This window comes from Benincasa hispida, chromosome 11 (assembly GCF_027475165.1).
Source record: "Benincasa hispida cultivar pf3 chromosome 11, pf3_genome.v1.1, whole genome shotgun sequence".
NCBI lineage: Eukaryota > Viridiplantae > Streptophyta > Magnoliopsida > Cucurbitales > Cucurbitaceae > Benincasa > Benincasa hispida.
The window spans coordinates 41,649,590-41,669,640 of record NC_143488.1 but is presented as its reverse complement, the minus strand read 5'-3'; the positions used below and the strand labels follow the sequence as shown (position 1 = coordinate 41,669,640).

Here is a 20,051-nt window from a genome sequence, read left to right as displayed (position 1 = left end):
AGTGAATTTATAAACTTAATTTGGTTGTTGTGTGGCTATCCTGCAACTATGGTAGGCACTACAAATATGAGCGTTTTAGTGGATTTAGGAACTTCATTTGTTTGTTTTATGGCTATCCTACAGTTATGGTAGACACTTTAAATATGTGTGTTTTAGTGTACTTGTTATCACTTTGTGGTTTAAATGACGTTTAGGTGGAATTAGGATACGTTCGTAGCTTGGAGAGGGGGGGGAGGAAGAGGAGGGAATGTATATGTTGTAATTGTTTTTTAGATTATCTAAAAGCCTAATTGTACACTTTAAAGGAACTTTGTTCTTGGATTTATTTGTAGGGATTCGAGAGTTGAGTTATATGCTTTTAGGACTATCGAATGACGAGTTTAGCCTTGAAAGAAATTTAGGTAGATTTAGAGGGGAGGGATTTACTTCGACGTTTTCTATGCATTTGTTGCTACTTTGTGGTTTAAATGGCGTTTAGGTGGAACTAGGATACATTCGTAGCTTTGGAGTGAGAGGGGATATATATATTGTAATTGTATTTTAGATTATCTTGAAGCTTAATTGTGAACTTTAAAGGAACAAGTTCTTGGCTTATTTATAGGAATTTGATAGTTGTGGAGGTTTAAAAGGCGTTTATCTATTTGTTTAAGTAGATTTACGACATGCTCGTAACGTGCAGGAGAGGTTCACGTCTTAATTATAACCATTTTAATCACTTTTTAGATAGTATAATCGTTGTTTGTGATGTTCATATTTTAATTATGAACATTGACAACATGTTTGTAGCTTGAGAGATGGATCATTCCTCATAACCATTTTAAACATTTTGTTTTTCCTATTTTAGGTTGTTCGTGTAAATTCTTAAAGATCATTTTTTGGAGATTGCAAAAAGATTTTGTGAGATGATTACTTAGTTTGGTTTAGTATCTCACTTATTTTGGCTTAGAGTATTTTGGTTTAGAGAAGATTAAATTTTTTTTTGTATAGGGGATTTGTAAGAAGTTAGAAAAGGTCAAATTTAATTGTATATACAGTTTTTGTTTATAAAATTTTAAAGCTTGTGTATTGAATATTAGTCTTATTTTTAAATATATTAGCTTACTTTTGTTATATTTATCCTCAATTGATTTGTCTAAAGATTAATTTTTGTTTGTGCATAATTAGGTGTTAAGGAAATAAAAAATTGGTTATTTAATTGTTACAAAAAATATATAAAATTATAAACAACTTATACCGATGCAAATAAACGTTGGCAGAAATTTGCCTATTGAATTGAAAATTTGTTATTTAGGACTATGCTTTTCCCGACGCAAATTGTATTTTGTTGGAAAAAAACATATGCCAACACAAGTAATGGTATTTATACCGACGAAAATAGTTTTCATTGGGAGGAACTTCTCCCGACATGGATATGATGACCATTAGACGATACAAAAAAATGCGTTGAAATAACCTATTCCGACGTTTTTAATACTTTGTCCGACGTTTTTTGACCTATAGCCACACGAGCCGAAATCCAAAAAAAACTTGGGAAACTCCCAAAAGAAAAAAGTTAGAGCCTAGGATTTTAGACGGATCAGTCGAATAATAGAATAGGAAAATGTGAAAATTTGGGAGGCAACATGAAAATGTGTGTCCCTATATCCTTGAGTTCTTCAACTACCCTGATGTTGCTAGAGTTACACGTCACTACATGTGAGTGTCAGCTCAAAGAAATAGACCAAACCAAAGAAGTAAGCCAATGGACAAGTTCACAAAAGCCTACCACAACAACGAATGTGTGCGAGTTTTAACAAACTAAAATGATTAGCAAACGAGATCATAACCTGGAATCACCATCCTCATAGAAACATGAGACTAATAAAAAAATGTTGAAAAAAAGAAAGTTTACATTCACATTTTTAACTTGATCAATCTAAACATTGTTGAATCGATTAAAGTATATATATCATCGATTAAAAGTTTTAGAAATTCGAATTTTCCATCGGAGATGGGTGAGTAAAAAGAAAACAATGATGAATTTGGAGTGGGTGCAAAAAGAGGATGATGCTCGTGGAGTGCACTCACCACTACCACTATTTCACACAAAAATCCAACCAAAAGCTAAAAATCGAGACACAAAATGATGGAAAGCAAGAAGACAAAACCAAATCAAATATATCAAATAATATATCAAATTTCTCTCTTTCATTCACGGGTTCACTTAACTGTTCCACACTACTTTTTTTTTTCCCTCTCTCTGTTTCACTTTTTCCCCCAGTTTCGCCCTGTAAAATCCCCTGTTTTTTGTTCTAGGGCTTTTCTGCAATTTGTCTTTCCTTCTCCGTTTGCCATGAATGCATTGGTGGTGTTTCTCTTAGCCGTCGTCTGGTTTCCGGTTATTGGGGGAGTGACGGCGGCTTCTACGGCGGTGGTGAAGGTGGGGAATGTTTCGAAGGTTGAAGATGCAGTGAATTTCAGGATTTATTATGGACAGTCGTTTAAAGTTATTAAGAACGCCATTGATGGCAAGAGCTACCTTCTCATTCAGGTTCTTTTTCTTCTAATCCTTCCTCCGTTTTTTTCAGTCTCTAATTTTTGGAACGGTTAAGTTGTATAAAATATCCTAAATTTTGCTATTTATTTAAAAAATATATCTATACTTAGAAATATTTTAATATTAAGCAAATGACCTAGAATGAAAAACTAGATTATCGCACCATTTTAGATCATCATCACATTTTTTTAAGTATAACTAAAAAGATTCTTATTTTGGTAACTGTTTTAAAATATTTATAAAAGTTAAAGAGATAATATTGCAACTTTAGTTTGATGGTATTTTCTATAATGAATTCAAGTATCAAAGTGTTTAATCTTTTTACCTTTTTCTGTTAAAATATTATTTGGTCGCTCTATTTTAAATTTTATTCTAGTTCATGTATTTTTAATTTTTTAATTTTAGTAGTTCTAGTTTTAATAAATCAGAAAATTAGTTTCTAGATTTCCAATAAATTGAAAAATTAGTAATTCAAAATTAATTTTATTATTTAATTAATAATTTAAAAAAGTCAAAATAAAAAAAAAAAAGTTAATCGAGCTAGTTTTTTTATTGATTTTTTTTTAAAAAAAGTTAATCTCTGTAAGTATCTTTATAAATTATGAAAATATTTTTATATTTAATACAATAATAAAATGTGAGAGATTCAAACTACAGACCTCTCGATTGTTTGTATATCTAAATGTCAATAGATATGTTTAGTACTAATCCATTCAAGTCTCTATCTAATATTTTAATAATTTTCTATTTTAAAAAGATTTATGAATTTTATTGTGAAATATTGTTCCCTAAATTTAGATAAAATATATTTATATGTTAGAGAAGATATTTTATTGGTTAAATTAAAATTTTGATACTTGTATATAGAGATAGAAATTTATGTGGGTAGAGATTTGAAGTGAAATAGATTGGAAAAAAGTGCAGAATAATTCAAAGATGGCAGGAAGAACCAAGTATTGCACTTCAAGGATCAAATCGTATGTCATCCCTTTGACTAATTACTCGGTAGATACCGACCTTTTTCCAGGTACGAGAGAAAAAAATATACTACTGTAGTATCAACTTAGTCCATTGATTATTTAACACGTCATTAATTTTTTTTTCTTTATTTTCTATGTCTATTATAAATTTAACACATAGGTTTTGAAAAATGTGGTTCAAATTTTAAGAAGAAATTTAAAAATTTCATCTTATTCTAAATAATTGTGACATTTTGAATTAGAATATATTTTTAAAGAAAATTAAAGAGAAGAGACGATTTTTTTTAATTTTAAAATGTCATATAATTATTTAAAATAATAAAAAAAAATACATTAGAGACATTTTAAATTTATATTTACCTAAAAAAAAAAAGTACATTTTAAAAATTTAGATATCAATTAAGTTAAAGATTAAAACTTAAAAGATTAAAAATATATATTTTAAAATTTTACGGACCAAATGTACATATTCTTCCAAATTGATGATTTTTTTTTCTAATTTCAATATTAATTTTGTTTCATATAATGGTTTACAGTAATAATTAAGAACATGAAGAAATGAATGGTGTAATTTGATATTAATATTCAAATGTTGTTATTATAAGTTATTGATTAATTATATGATTACTTTTTGATACACATATCACATGAGTCCCAATGTGCAAAGTTAGTTTGGCAATCGATTATATCTAACTTTTTCTTATTTTCTTTTTGTCTTTTTCTTACTCCCATGGGTTCCTTCCAGTTTCCTTTTTCGAGGTATGTAGTTATATATATATGTGAGCAATTCAATATTTAATTTATTTGGTCTTTCTTTTTCTATAAGGTGTTGTTTTGATTATTATTTAGTTTTTATAATTTCGATATTAATTAAGTTTGTAGATAAATTGATCTAACTCTTTGACTAAACTTTGGTTGGAAAGAAACTATTTCGTTGGTTGGTTTTTAGTTTTTAAAAATTAAGTCTATTTTCTTTCATTTTTTATAATAATTTGCATCTTTTTTGTTATTTGAGTAATACCATAAAAATAATTTTAAAAAAATACATAATATATCGAAAAGAATCTGAGTCCAACAATTGTCTCCTTAAGACAATTTTACTCACTCTAGTGTCTGAATTTCATGAGTAATAGTCTTCTATGATAGAATAAAGTAATTTTCTTATGGAAGTAGCACCCTGTCTACAAGATCCAACGAACTATACTTTGTGAAAATAAACCGAACTTGAACTAGTTTACAAAAAAGGGAGAAAAGTTTTATAGTAGAAAAGTAATGGTTAAGAAAAATTCTTTTTTGCAATTTGAAGAAGAAGCATATTTGTAGACTATTCATAGTCATTCAAATAATTATGTCTCTTTTTCATGTTGGTTATTTTCAAAAGAACATATTCATTTATGAAACAATGCAATTCCACACGAAAGGTGACTACCATTTATTTCAACAATTCTTAAGTACAATAGTTGAATTCTTAGCCAGATTCAAAAACATAAACAGATTTTTAAAAGTTCTTTTTTTTTTCAAGATTTAACTTGGTTTTTTAAACCTAGATAACAAAAGAAGAAATTTGGAAATGAATGTCTATAAACTTAATTTAAAAAAAAAAACTAAAAACGAAATGATTTTCAAACGGAGTCTATTTTTCTCCCTCCCTTTCGAGATGTTGTGCCTCTCATCCCTCAAGTGAACGATCACTAATCCCAACATCAAATTTTACTAATATACCTAAAAGGTTAGAAAACTTGATTTTGAAAAACCTAATTAAATCTCATTTTTGTGCAATGTTTGAGGGCATTAGTATTTAAGATTTTGTTTTGGTCAAAATTACTTCAATTTTGTCATTTGTTTTGAAAAAGTACATCATGAATTGTTTTATCTTTTTAAAGTAGAAAATTTTGAAACAACTTTATTCTTAATATTGGATTTAAAGATGATTGTATTGTATGGGACAGCTTCTAGGGTTATTAGGAAGCTTGAAGGGGATAACGTCGGAGAGGGTGACGTCAGAATGCGTATTAAAGCAATACGAAAAAGGAGACATTCAGATTATAAATAAAACGGAAACACAACAGCTGGCACAGTTTGCGGCTCACTTCGTTGCTGACGTGGACCAACCACAGTCCTGCAATTTTGCCACGTTTCTTCCTTCCTCCGAGGATACTCCTTTGCAAGTAAATCACATCCTTCATTTATTATTATTTTTCTAAAATATCAATTTCATAATGCTATACTTTGTCTCAATAAGGTTTAAATCTTATTTCGATCCCTAAATTTTAAATCTTGTTCTATCTTAGTATTTACACTTTAAAAAATATATTTTAGTCCATAAACTTTTAAAAGATTCTTGTTATTGAGATTTTGTTGACTCTCAAACATATGATTTGTATTTTTGAATGACTAGACTGACTAGTCATGGTAAAAAAAATCTATCGTTTCAATTTTGAATTAGGTGGTAAAATGATTTTCTATAGAAGATCTCAAGTCACTTTTCGTCCAAGATTTTGGTCGTTCACTATTTTGGTAAGTTGGTTGTTGATATTTTGCTTCACCTTTGTATTGCTCAACTCATGTTGGATGCAATTTTATCCTTAAACATATTTTATCTTTAAAAATTAACATAATCTTAATAGCAGAGAAAAAAAATAATCACTTTTTAAAAGTTTGGGGACTTTAATGAACATTTTTTAAAGTTTAGGGACCAAAATAGAACAAGATTCAAAGTTTAGGAACCAAAATAGGATTTAAACCTAATAATACTAATAATAAATAAATAAACTATAATTTTATCGTTCGATTTTATGTTTGGCCTCTAGGTTTCAAAATTATACTTTTTTATCGAAAAATTTGTACAGATGACCCAAAAATTGGGTTGAAAATGTCAAATGACCAAGTTTTTGAAAATAATGTCGAATGACCCTTTGCTGACGTCAAATTCGGGTGAAATTATCAAAATATACTCGCGAGCATTTGCTCTCGCTCTCTCTCACTTTCGCTCACACTCTTGCTCTCCCTCTCACTGATGATCCATTTGCGAACATCCATGGAGCAATGAATTGACTTCTTCCACTTCTCGCCCGTCTTGCTCTCTTCAGTCTCAGTCTCATTGGTTTCAATCTCGTCTGTCTTGCTCTCGTCAATCTCGCTCTCGTCGGTCTTGTTGATGATCAATTTGCAAACATCTACAAAAAGTTGGGTCGTCTTCTTCCCCCTCTCGCCTGTCTCGCTCTCGCTAGTCTTGCTCTTATTGGTTTCACTCTCGCTCGTCTTACTCTCATCAGTCTTGCTCTCGCCGTTATCGCTCTTGCTTTCCTCGCTCACAAAATCACTCTTCTTCCTCGCTCTTACTATTGTTTACCAGAGTTGGTTGCATCAGAGCTGCCCGTGTGAATTATCGTGTCAGAGAAGAAGAAAATGTGCAACAGAAAGAGATTGAAGAAGAAGAGACACAAGGGAGAGGAAGTGGAAAAAGAAAACAAAGAAAAGAAAAAAGAAAAAAGAAAAGAGTTGGAGAAGAACGAAGAAAGAAAAAAAATTAAGAAATGAAGGATAATGTTGTAAATTCACAAGATCATGACATCAGGGACATTTGACATTTTTTTTAAAAATCTAGGTCATTTATTATTTTGGGCTTTAAAACGGGTTTTTTTTGTACAATTTTCCCATTTTTACCTTTGAATTTGACTTTTATTTCTATTTGGTTTTCCATATTGCAAAATTTACATTTTTACCCATTATCTTTTCTTTAATGAATACTCACTTTCGCTTATGAATGTTTTTTTTTCCACTTTTTGAGGAAACTTTTCATCATTAGTATTAATGTCTTTTAACTATTTTAATTCTATAATTAAATTACTTTTAATTTTTTTCTATCTAAAAAGTTTTACATCATAAATATTTTAAATTAATTAATTAAAAATTAATGTCAAAGACCACAAGCAAACATTAAGTAAAAACTTAAGAATAGAGATGTAAAATATTAAAATCTACCAAATAAAAATAAAAATTCAAAACTAGCTAAAAATATAATATTTTAAAATTTAAGAATCAAATGGAAACTAAATTCAAAACTCACGAATAAATGTAACTTTTTAAAATTTAAGGATGATATGAGAATTAAACTCAAAATATTGGGACCAAAATAGTATTTTATTTTAATTTTTTTTAGTTAAATAAGTTAAAAAGAACAATAATACTTGGAAATGACTTTTAAACTTGAAGAAATTCTTTTAAAATATGTCTTTAATCATCTCAATTAAATTAATGTTAGTTTTGTACCTTTAAACAAAAATTTCATACTAATGAAAAGTAATTTTGATTATTAAAGCATTTTCAAATTAATATAACAATGTAAAAAATAATTTAACAATTTCGAAATCCCTATCAAATTATGCTTAAAATTATAGGAACAAAAGTAGTTTATCCTTATTTATCTTTTTACCATTTGCTAATAGCTGGAAATTTTAGAGAGCAGAGTGGATAAAATTCTTGGGAGCTTTTGCAAACCTGGAGGCAAGAGCCACTCAAATTTACAGTGCGGTAAGTTATTTGTACATCTTATTATATGGGTTAAAATGTCGGATTTATGTTTTATTTTAATATTTATACTTTCAAATATTTAAATTTAGGTCATATATTAAAAATAATAATTAAAATTGGTCTTACCATAAGGTCTTTGTTAACTTTTTTTAAAAATAATATTTTCTATATCAACCTATCAATCTTTCCTCTATAAATTTTAAAAGCATATTTATGTTGTATCTTTTCTTAAATAAAAATTATCATTAATTATTGTTTTACCAAGTTTATAAAAGTTAACTTTAATTTAATAGTAAAGACTAACTGAAACATTTAAACATTTGAAAGAATAATTACTAAAGTGGAATGAAGTTTATATTATGAAGTATTGTACAAATTTAAGTTTGACCAACAGCGATAGAATAATTCTACTACAACTTACAACTTTCTAACAAAAAATTAGTTTTAATATTGTCTTGAAATCTTATCAATTTTGTAACATACATATATCTTTTTCAATCTTTAAAGAGTAAGATATAATATTTTTCTTTAATAAATTTTCAAATAAAAACTTATCCAAAGGTAGAATCTTCAACCCTCCTTAAAAAAAATTTAAAATTAAGATTGCAATTGAAATTTTGATGCAAGAAATGATGCAACTTAACAAGGTTGTTTAAAGTGAAAATTTGATTTTTTTTTACCTTATATTTATGTTTCCATAGCTTTTTTTTTCCTTTAAAAAAAAAGGAGAAAAAGCATTATTTTAAAATAGTTGTGTAAATATAAATGTGTATATATGTTGTTGCAGATCAAAGAAAATTACATGTGCCTGAAGAATATAGCAACCACTAGAAAGACTTTCAAACCCATTGTCGCTTGGATGGGTTACTATGATGTTAGAATCATACACCTTTATTATTATTATTTTTTAATAAAGCATATTCTTTTTAAACAAATAATTACTTAATTTTTTAAAAACTATTTTCTCTAATTTCTTTTAATTTCTTGAACAGGGCATATGGTCTTTCACAAAGGATGCCTACAAGCTTAAGGTAACTTAATAGTGAATTCTAACTATCGTATTAAATTTTCGTCGAAATGTCGATATTTTCATCAATATTTTTATGTTTATATAAATTCAATATCAACATAAGGGATGCATCAATATTTTCACCATATCATACTAAAACTCACGAAACACAAAAAATAATAATCAAAATGACATTAATATAAATATAACATCAATAATATACCTATTAACTTATTTGGAAATCATAAAATGTTTGTTTATTAATTTAAATTTATTTTTAAGAAATTTTCACAGATAGAAAAGATATCAAACTATTTACAGAAATAGTAAAAAAAAATATTTATAGACACCAATAGACTTCTATCAATTTCTATCACTGATAAACACTAATAGACTTTTATCAGCCTCTATTAAAGAAGATTAAAATTTTGCTATTTTGTGTAAATAGGTTCCCTTATTTTTCTATTTTTGAAAATTCTTCTTTATTTTTATTTTTTGATTTTTTGTTTTTATATTTTTTTCAAAAATAGTCATCAAAATTGATATTTAATCGATATTTTCATCCCAATTTTCCTAAATTTAGATACCAATATTTTGAACCTTCATTCTAATTTAATCATAAGTTTTCAGAAAAAGCAATAATTTGGCTCAATTAAAGAGGACATTTTTTCAAAAAAGAAACAAGTAAAATTGGATTTAAAACTCAATTTTAGTTTATAAAAGTACAATTTGGTTTTGGTTTTGTCTATTATAATATTTATATACTTCAAAATATTTATTTTAATCTCTATGTTTTTAAAAGCAATAATGGTTCTGGTTCCTTTATTTTATATTTTTTTCTCGATGACAATTTATAACGACATAAGCACTACTTTTACTCTTTTTTTTTTTTTTTTTTGAAATACATGTCATAACTTTGTATTATAAGATTTGTCTGTTGTATATAGAATTTGTATTATAAGTTTCCAAAAATATATGGATAAAAGGTTCAAGTGACATACATTAACAAATCAACCATTTATTCATTAATCATATATGAATTGCAGTTAACTAATTAAAGATGATTTTAAAATATGAAAAAAAAAAGAGATTAAGAACCCATCATGTATATTAATCAGCATATATGATATTGGCTAACTATTTATATATTTTAGTTCCAAATGTTTGGCTTTTTTTTCATTAAAAAAAATTGTCCCTATTGTTTACAAAGTTTCAGTTTAATCCTAATTTTGTCTGTTTCTCATATTGCATAATATGTAGTAAATTGGTAGAAATTTATAGGAATTTTAAAAGAAATTTTCTATTCCTCTTCAAATCTCTAAGAAATTGATAGAAAGTTTGAGGTTTTTTTCTCCTTTTACATGATTATTTTTCTCCTATTTATTAGTACTCCTCCACCTCCGCCTCACATATTGTAAAAAAAAAACAAAAAAACGAAAAATTGATTATTATTAAACTAACGCATGGTGGGGGTTGGAAAAGTATATAGAAGATGCAGGAGGAGAAAATGTGGATGACTCCATCAACAAAATCACATACAACGTCTCTAATCCCGATGACTTAGATGCCTTTCATGGTATCCTTTGTGTAAGTTCTCGTTTGATGATAATTTTGTTTTTAAATAAGATTGAAAAAATTTAATTAAAAAGAAATAGTTAGGAAATAAGATGTTTTATTTCCAATTTGCGAGCCTTTTGGTATTATTTTATTTTGTAGATAGACGGTGGAAGTGATCATCGATGAAACATTTACATCAGATCCAGCTACGTACAACTTGTCCACGTTTCTTCAACTAATCAACATTCAAGACCAATCTTGCCTCTCTTTTCTTTCCACTCAAAGCATTTGGCGATTTGACAAACGATTTCACAACTCCAACGCTTTCGGTAATTCTAAACATTTTTTAGTCAATGTAAACTTTAACTTATTTATAATTGACATACACCAAAAGTTTATTTGAACCTTCGTCATATTTGAAAAAAGAAATTAATACAATTTCGTTTTAAAAAATATTTATTGTGTATGATATTAGATTGGTTCGACGGAGCAATCTCACAACCGCAGTTGGTATTGGCAGACATCATAGAGGTTTTGTTCCCTACGGGCAATTTCACAACAACCTATTTTAGGAACTTGGCAAAGGTATTTTATTTTCCTTCTTTTTTATTATTATTATTATTATTCTCATTGTTATCTTTTACTTTTCATTTTTTGGGTGTTAGTTCATAAATTTGATTTCTAACCCCCAAAAGTTTGATTTTATGCTCAATTTTATAAAGTATCCCTACGCTACCTTTATGTCAAACATACATTTAAATTTTTGAAAAACGGTTCAAAAATATCTTTGTCGTTAGTTTTAGATGAAAATAGTTTGTATTTTTTCAAAAATATATTTGAACTTTTATAAGTTTAAAAAATACCCTTAAGTTTTAAAAAATTACACAATATCATTATTGTAAATTTATGAACACAATCGTTAATACTCATTTAAAAAATATCATTAAATTTTCAAAAAGCATTATTATTTTAGCCTTCAAAAAAGTTTTTAAATGCTTCTACAGTTAGTATAGTGATAAATTTGTTTGAAGATTTTTTAGTTCGAAAAGAACTAATTTTAAAACAAAATTATATAAATATCCTATTTTTTTATATGGATCTTTTTAAATATAAAAAAATATTTAAAAATATTTATACTTTATAGCAAAAAATTCAAAAAATACAAGCACTTTTGAAACTTTATGCTATAAAGTGTAAATATTTTTGGGATTTTTCTATTTATAAGCATTTCCCTTTTTTTCTTCTCTCATTTGTCCAATTCTTACACCATAAAATATAAACAAAGACTTCGAGTTAAAGCATAAAATCTCACAAAATTTCAAAATAAAAATATTCCCTTAAAGCATAAAAGCTTTAAAGATAAATAGCGAAATACAAAAAAAAAAAAAACTTAGTTGGTTATGAACTCAAACTCAACTACTTGTAAAAGGTATTTTTAAATGTTTTTTAAAGTCTAAAGGTATTTTTAGAATTTTTTAAAAATTCATAAGTATTTTTGACCTAAAATACAAAGTTGAAGGACATTGTATTTGATTTTATAAGGGGAAAAAGTCATTAATTTAGTTTCCTCCCCTTTCGAGTTTTTACCCTAATATGTTATTGAATTTTCAAAAAGTGTTTAATATGTCTTTTTAGACTTTAATTTTGTCTTAACGTATCCGATAAATCTGGTCACTTTCAATTTTGTGGCTTATTGTTTGTTTTTTCCTAATAGCTTCACTTGCTTGACTTCTTTTTAAAAATTTATAGACTTATTAAATATAAAATTGAAAGTCTCTATCCATTAGACCTAAAATTCAATCATAAAAATCTTGTTTGATAATCATGTGATTTTTTAAGATGGAGCTTATAAAGTCTACGCTTAAAATTTTTTTTTTTTGTTATTCACTTTTTTTTTATCAATGTTTTAAAAACCAAGCATAATTTTTAAATTAATGAAAATAGTTGTTAAACTTATTTTTTTAATTTTAATTTGACAAAAAATTTAAATATATTTTTAAGAAAATGTGTTAACATAAATTCTTTATATCTATATTGAATAGATAAACCCTAGGATCATTCATGTCAAAATGTCAAGAATAACATACCGGATTCCATTGCAAAATTGATGATAGCTTCAAGATGATGATGGATGACTATGGTCTTCCTCAACCAAAATTCTGAATGCCCTTAGTGGGATCTCTCTCTAGATGAGATTCAATGCTTATTGTTTTGGTATATTGGGGATCATAGCCTAAGGTTTCTTTATATACTAGCTCAATTAGGGTTCCCATTAAACCCTAATTAACTAGGAATGAGCTTCTACCCATTAAGTCCATACTCAATTAGGAATCTAGGACCTTAATTAATTAGATCACATAATAGGGTCCAATCTAATAAAATAACCTAATGTGATAAATTATCAATCCATATACATAGCCCATACTTTAATTAAACATATTATTATTTAAATAGGTCTAATAATCTCCCACTTGGGCTATGTCTATGTACCTAATATAATTAAATCACATAAACCTTAAACGCAGGTTATGCACAATAATAGAATTCCCCTTTAGTTCAATCTGGTCCATCTCCTGTATTAGCACGGAATCAAGGCGACTTTCGTCACTACCCTTGTAACTAAACCTTCCTTGATCATCAATTCCAATACATTCAATGATCATCAATTCCAATACATTCAATGACATAGATCAAGTATGGATGGATAGCATGGAAACTACATGCAAAGTGATCTAGATCATGCCTGTTTCTAACTGGTCCAAATTCCTTAATGAGATCATTCTAAAAAACTTTATGCTAAACTGCATGCATGATAAACAAGTTCAAATAATAAAACATAAACTATCAACTTTATTCTATATAGAAAATAAACAAAATAAGGTCAAAGAACATCCTCAATAACAAACTCCCACTAAACCATGAAATCAAAAAAGTGATTAACACCCATGTGAGCAACATGCTCATGAAAAACTTTAGGTGGTAAACCTTTAGTCAATGGATCTGCTACCATAGAGTTTGTTCCTATGTGTTCTATCGAAATTTGACCATTCTGAACTCTTTCTTTAACAACCAGAAACTTCACGTCTACATGCTTTGATTTCGTATTGCTTCTGTTGTTGTTAAAATACATCACAGCCGACTTATTGTCACAAAATAATTTTAGTGGTCTTTCTATGCCAATCACTATCCACAGTCCAGTGACAAAATTTCGCAACCATATTCCATGATTGGATGCCTCATAACATGCTATAAACTCCGCAGCCATGGTAGAAGAAGCCATAAATGTTTGTTTAACACTTTTCCAGGATATAGCTCCTCAGCCAACATGAAGATATAGCTTGAAGTGGATCGCAAAGTGTCTTGACATCCAACATAATCAGAATCAGAATACCCAATTATCTCCAAAACTTCTGATTTCTGATAAGTGAGCATATAATCTTTTGTTCTCTGTAAATACCTCATAACCCGTTTGGCTGCTTTCCAATGATCCATCCCCGAGTTACTCAAATATCTGCCTAACACTCTGACTATGAACACAATATCTGGACGCGTACATACTTGAGCATACATTAGACTTCCAATGGCCGATGCATAGGGAACCTTCTGCATCTCCTTAGTCTCGAGTGTGGTCTTAAGACATTGACCTAAATGAAATTTATCACCTTTAGCGATCGGGGTATCTCCCGGCGCACAATCTTTCATGCCAAATCTACTCAAGATCTTTTCAATGTAGTTCTTTTGTGACAATCTTAAAATACCTTGAGAACGATCTCGTAGTATTTCAATTCCTAATACAAAAGAAGCATCACCAAGATCCTTCATCTAAAAATTTCTTTTGAGAAATCTCTTAGTGTCATGCAATAAACCTACATCATTACTAGCTATGAGTATGTCATCAACATATAACACCAAAAAGATTGATTTACTCCCACTGAACTTGTGATATACACAATCTTCCACAATGTTCACCTCAAAACCAAATGAGGTTATCACTTCATGGAATTTTTTATACCATTGACGAGAGGCTTGCTTGAGACCGTAGATGGATTTCTTTAATTTGCACATCATAGACTTTGAATTATCAGACACAAAGTTTTCTGGTTACACCATATAAATCGTCTCATCAATGTTCTCATTGAGAAATACAGTTTTTACATCCATCTGGTGTAGCTTTAAATCAAAGTGAGCTACTAATGCCATGATTACCTTAAAAGAGTCTTTCAATGAAACTGGAGAGAAAGTCTCTTTCTAATCAATGCCTTCCTTTTGAGTAAAACCCTTTGTAACAAGACGAGCCTTATATCTTTTGATATTTCCATGTGAATCCCTTTTGGTTTTAAATATCCATTTACAACCTATAGGTTTCACTTCTGATGGCAATTCGACAAGTTCCAAACGTCATTGTCTTTCATGGATTTTATTTCCTCTTCCATAGCACTTATCCACTTTTGAGAGTTAGAACTTTGTAAAGCTTGTTGGAAGTTGATTGGATCATCTTCCATTACGCCCACATCATCCTGATGTTCTTGAAGAAACACAATATAATCATCTGGAATTACACTTCTTCTCTCTATAGTGGATCTTCTTAGTGGCATTTCTTGAGATTGTTGAGTTTGAACTTCAGGTTCAACAACAGGAACTTCAATGTTGTCTTGTTCTATAATTGGTTCAATAATGAAGTCAAGAATTGGAGCCTAAACATCATTTATAATCACATGAGGAAAAGAAACCAATTCCTCTTCAAAGACAACTTTCCTTATGTTATCTTCCCCCCTAAACTCAACATTCTCAAGGAATCTAGCATTTCCTATCTCAAACAATGATCTAGAAGTGGGATCATAAAACTTGAAACCCCGAGAGTGCTCAGAATACCCAACAAAATAGTAGCTAATAGTTATTGAGTCCAATTTTCTATCATTAGACCTATAAGGTCTAGCCTCAGCTAGACAACCCCATATGTGAAGATGCCTAATACTAGGCTTCTTTCCTGTCCAAAACTCATAAGGGGTTTTGGCTATTGCTTTACTAGGTACCCTATTAAGGATATATGTTGCAGTCTTTAGTACCTCATCCCAAAGGGATTCTGGTAGAGAAGAATGACTAATCATACTTCTTACCATATCCTTAAATGTTCTATTTCGTCTTTTCGCCACACCATTCATGCTGGGTTTGCCCAACATAGTGTACCCTATTAAGGATATAAGTACCGGATGCACAAGTAAATTTTCATTTATCTCGATATCAGGTTCCTTTAATTTACTTGCGAAATTGGACATTTTTATAATGTACTCCCTTATGTTTCCATTGCCCTTATACCTCATAGAAGTTAAAGAAGTCAAAAGACTACTTGCTTCCCCTTTGTCATTTTTAGCAAAATATTTCTCAATTTGAGCAAGGAACTTATTGAAATTTTCACTTTCCGTGATAGAGCCACAAAAAGACTCCGGAATGGAGTGCCTAATGATCATCAGACACATGCGATTTGACCATTCTCACTTCTCTATATTAGTCGTATTTGGTTGTTCCTCAGTAGAAGTAGGTTTATCGGTCCTTAATGCAAGGTCTAAATCCATACACCCAAGAAGTATCTCTAGGCTTTCTTTCCAAATCTTGAAATTCGATCCATTTTTACTAAGGGATTGAACTTAGATTTCCAGATATTTGAGTAAGACCAACTAAAACAATAAACAACAAAACATATGCTCACAATTAAAACATAACAAAATAATTTCACATAAGTGGTGGGCCCCTTTAACAAGATACCTAGCACAACATCGATTTCCAGCCTTTGGGCAAAAAACACCAACTATAAATAGTACTCTCAACGTAGTAATCAAAGTACTGACAATTAACTCTGAAAAAAAATAGCCTTTCTTTGGACCGACTACTTTTCACATGAGCAATCCTTATAATTGCCACATACTCATTACCACATGCATACCCACAATTTGGCCAAATAATTATCTTCCTTTGGGCCGATAATTATTCGCATAAATTCATGAATATGCACATCTTATATTTTATAATTAAAACGATCTAGATAATAGAGGCTACTTTGGTAACATATTATTTTTGACCAATTCAATCTAAAATATAAATAATAATATAATAATATTATTGTACAAAAAATAAAGGAAGAAGAACACCAAATAGTCTTTTACAAAATTCACTTAATAATTGCATACACATAACACAATTAAAGTAACATAAACATGTGAATATCACAAAAACAATCAAATTGTAGATTTTAATTCACAAACTTATCAATCAAGAGCTAAGAACCCTTTTCAAGAATTTCACCAAGTTATTAATCAATAAAACTTAGAAACACGGGCAAGAAGTTCAATAAGTAATTAATCCAAATAGTTGACAAATTCAATATTATCAAACAATTAAAAAATAAATTCACTAAATTCAATCAATTTTTTTTTAACCTTAAAAAAAAAAAAACCACCATAGTGTTTGGTCGAAGTGTGGTTGGGGCTAGTGGACTCAGTGTCAAAATTATAATCCAATTCAGTTTTTTTTTTTTTTTTTATTTTTTAAAACTTATTCATTTTCAAATTTCGTATTAATATTAACTTTCATTTAAAAAAAAAAAACAATATTAACTTTTCCATTATTAATCAAATTTAAAACCAAACTCATAAAGTCATCCATTAAGAATTTTAAAAAAAAAAAACTGATAATTAAAACCAAGAACTGCCGACAAGACTTTAATCGGTAATTGACCATACCTTCGTCCAACGGCAACTCTAGTCAGTCATTAACCAAAAGTCTTGATGGGTAAAATTTGTAGCAACTAAAGACGTAACTCCTTCGATCGATCTTTAACCTTTTTTTTTTTTTTTTTAGTGGATTTCATCACATTGGTGGACTTTTTATCAAGAATGTTGAACTGAACATCCTTAATTTTGACAATAATAACACTAAGGTTTTTTTTTTCTTAAAAGAAAAAAAAACTTTAGGAAACCACGTTCAATCAAAATAATCCACAAAAAAAATTCACTTTAATCCACCACTAGCACATCATTCATAATCGGTGATGAGTATGTCAAATACCACAGACAAGAATACGGGTTGCAAGAACACATATTGCCAAAGAAAAAAATGACCGCCGAGATTTTCATCCTACCGTCGATGAGTTTACCTATAGTAAGCCGACCATTTTTTTTTAAAAAAAAAAATTCTTTAAATTCTTTACTGAAACCAAAATTTAATCGAACAATGTCAATGGAAAATGCATAAACTAACAATCCAACATGAAATTCATGCTCTGATACCACTTGTTAGCAAAAATTCTTTATATCTATATTGAATAGATAAACTCTAGGATCATTTATGTCAAATTGTTAAGAATAACCTACCGAATTCCATTGCAAAATTGATGATAGCTTCAAGATGATGATGGATGATTATGGTCTTCCTCAACCAAAACAATGCCCTTAGTGGATCTCTTTCTAGATGGGATTCAAGAAAGACGTCTCTTTATATACTAATTCAATTAGGTTCCTATTAAACCCTAATTAACTAGGAATGATCCATTAAGTCCATACTTAATTAGGAATCTAAAGCCTTAATTAATTAGATCATATAATAGGGCCCAATCTAATAAAATAACCTAATGTGATAAATTATTAATCCACATATATAGCTCATATTTTAATTAAACATATTATTATTTAAATATGTCTAACAAGATGAAATAAGAGAATCGGAGGGAAGCAAAGATAAAACTCAAAATTATATTGAAATAGATCTAATAATGTTACATTTAGTAGATTTATTGATCTAAAAAACTATTCAAAATTTAAAAGTTTAGATATATATATATTAGACGGTTTTAAAGTTAAAAGAATATTTTTAAAACTTTTTATTTTAAAAAATTAAAACATTTAAAAGCATATTAGACTTGTTTCATATGACTTATTAAATATAAATATAAAAGTTTATAAATTAAACTTGTAATTTAACTATTTCTAAAATTAATCGTTAGAGATCCATTTGGATTCTTTTTTCTTCTTTTTAAAACATTTTTAACAACTCCACTGTCTATTTTTTTTTTATTGACAGAAAGGTTTTCAAAATTTAGTCGACGTTTTTTAAGACTTTTTTAAATTCAGAAACTTATGCACAAAATTACAAAATTAAAAACTCATGAACTTTCACACTCAAATTTAGAAGTCTAAAAATTAGAATTTGTTATTTAAACTAAACTTTAAAAAATATCTAATAAATAATTAAACTTTCAATGTCGGGTCGAATTGCTCTTAAAATTTTAAAATGCATCTAATTGGATTTTTTAGTATAATAAAAATTGAGATTTTGAATCACAACCATTTTAGTTAATAACACATAATATGTACTAGTTGAGTTATGCTTATTTTGACACATGTTTAATTAGTTCATAAACTATTATTTAAAGAGAAACAAAAAATTTATGAACGATTAATATGTGTTGGAATGAGTTTTTTTTAGCTTAAAAGAAGTATCTTAAATCAAAAGTTCATTCTTGATAAAATAATAATAATAAAAAAAAATAAAGATTTAAGAGTCTTATACGTTTTTGACCAACACTTGTCAGATATAATATTGAAAATTTAGATATATATTAAATATTTGTCAAAGTTCAATAACCATTGAACAAAACTTTTGAAGTCTTTAAATATAGTTTAGAGTTAATTGCAAAAGTCATCCCTAAAATATGGTATTAATTGTAACTATATCTTCATACTTTTTTTCAGTTATGTAAATTGAGTCCTCAAATTTATACCGATGTTAAAATTGGACCATCAAACTTACATAATTATAGAAAGTGTAACAATGGTATAAGTCGGAGAGTTCAATGTTTATCATTTTAGAGTCCAATTTCTACAACAATAATAAGTTTAAGAATCCAATTTGTACAATTTGTAAGCATAATTACAATTATGATCATACTTTAGAGTTAGTTTTTGTAATTTACCTTATAATTTAACATTTTTTTCTTGGTGAATAAAAGAAACTAAGGTGGATGTGTGGATGCAGGAGGGAGTTACAAACATTGGTTCAGAAATGTGTGAGAGAGATAGTTCCTCTGCTTTGGAGCCCACCATCATAGCCTGTGGATAATTTTATCCTCTCTTTTATATTTCATAATTTTCAAACTTTTATTTAGACCCTATGATTCAAACTCATATTTGTGTGGATGCTTTTAGGACAATACTTTTAAATGAAACACTTATTATTTTTTTTATTAATTGTTTTACATATTTCATTTGAAAGCATTTCAATGGTTGTTAATATTACTGAATTGATAATTACATGTCTTTATTATGAATATTATAATAATAAATAGATATCCATTACTTAGTGTCTCAAAGTCAATGTGTCATCCTTCATATTGTCTATGTGTCTTGTAATTATTCATGCTTGATATCCATGCAAGTCCACATTC

General features: G+C 28.2%; 1 protein-coding gene across 1 annotated transcript; it reads left to right on the top strand.

The window, feature by feature from the left end:
• Positions 1 to 2,139: 2,139 nt before the first annotated feature.
• Positions 2,140 to 19,850, top strand: LOC120089977 (plant/protein). Its single transcript, XM_039047432.2, has 11 exons — positions 2,140 to 2,530; positions 3,461 to 3,563; positions 4,262 to 4,275; positions 5,466 to 5,684; positions 7,978 to 8,049; positions 8,837 to 8,923; positions 9,042 to 9,080; positions 10,541 to 10,645; positions 10,779 to 10,944; positions 11,091 to 11,200; positions 19,643 to 19,850. The coding sequence occupies exons 1-11, from the start codon at positions 2,333 to 2,335 to the stop codon at positions 19,724 to 19,726; spliced, it is 1,197 nt and encodes a 398-aa protein (XP_038903360.1). The 5' UTR covers positions 2,140 to 2,332; the 3' UTR covers positions 19,727 to 19,850.
• The last annotated feature ends 201 nt before the right edge of the window (positions 19,851 to 20,051 follow it).

Excerpts from the sequence above, each read along its gene's own strand:
- LOC120089977 (XM_039047432.2), top strand. The coding sequence starts at position 2,333 with ATGAATGCATTGGTGGTGTTTCTCTTAGCCGTCGTCTGGTTTCCGGTT. Across the intron at positions 8,050-8,836 it reads CCACTCAAATTTACAGTGCG|ATCAAAGAAAATTACATGTG; the intron begins GTAAGTTATTTG and ends ATGTTGTTGCAG. Across the intron at positions 9,081-10,540 it reads AGGATGCCTACAAGCTTAAG|TATATAGAAGATGCAGGAGG; the intron begins GTAACTTAATAG and ends GGGTTGGAAAAG.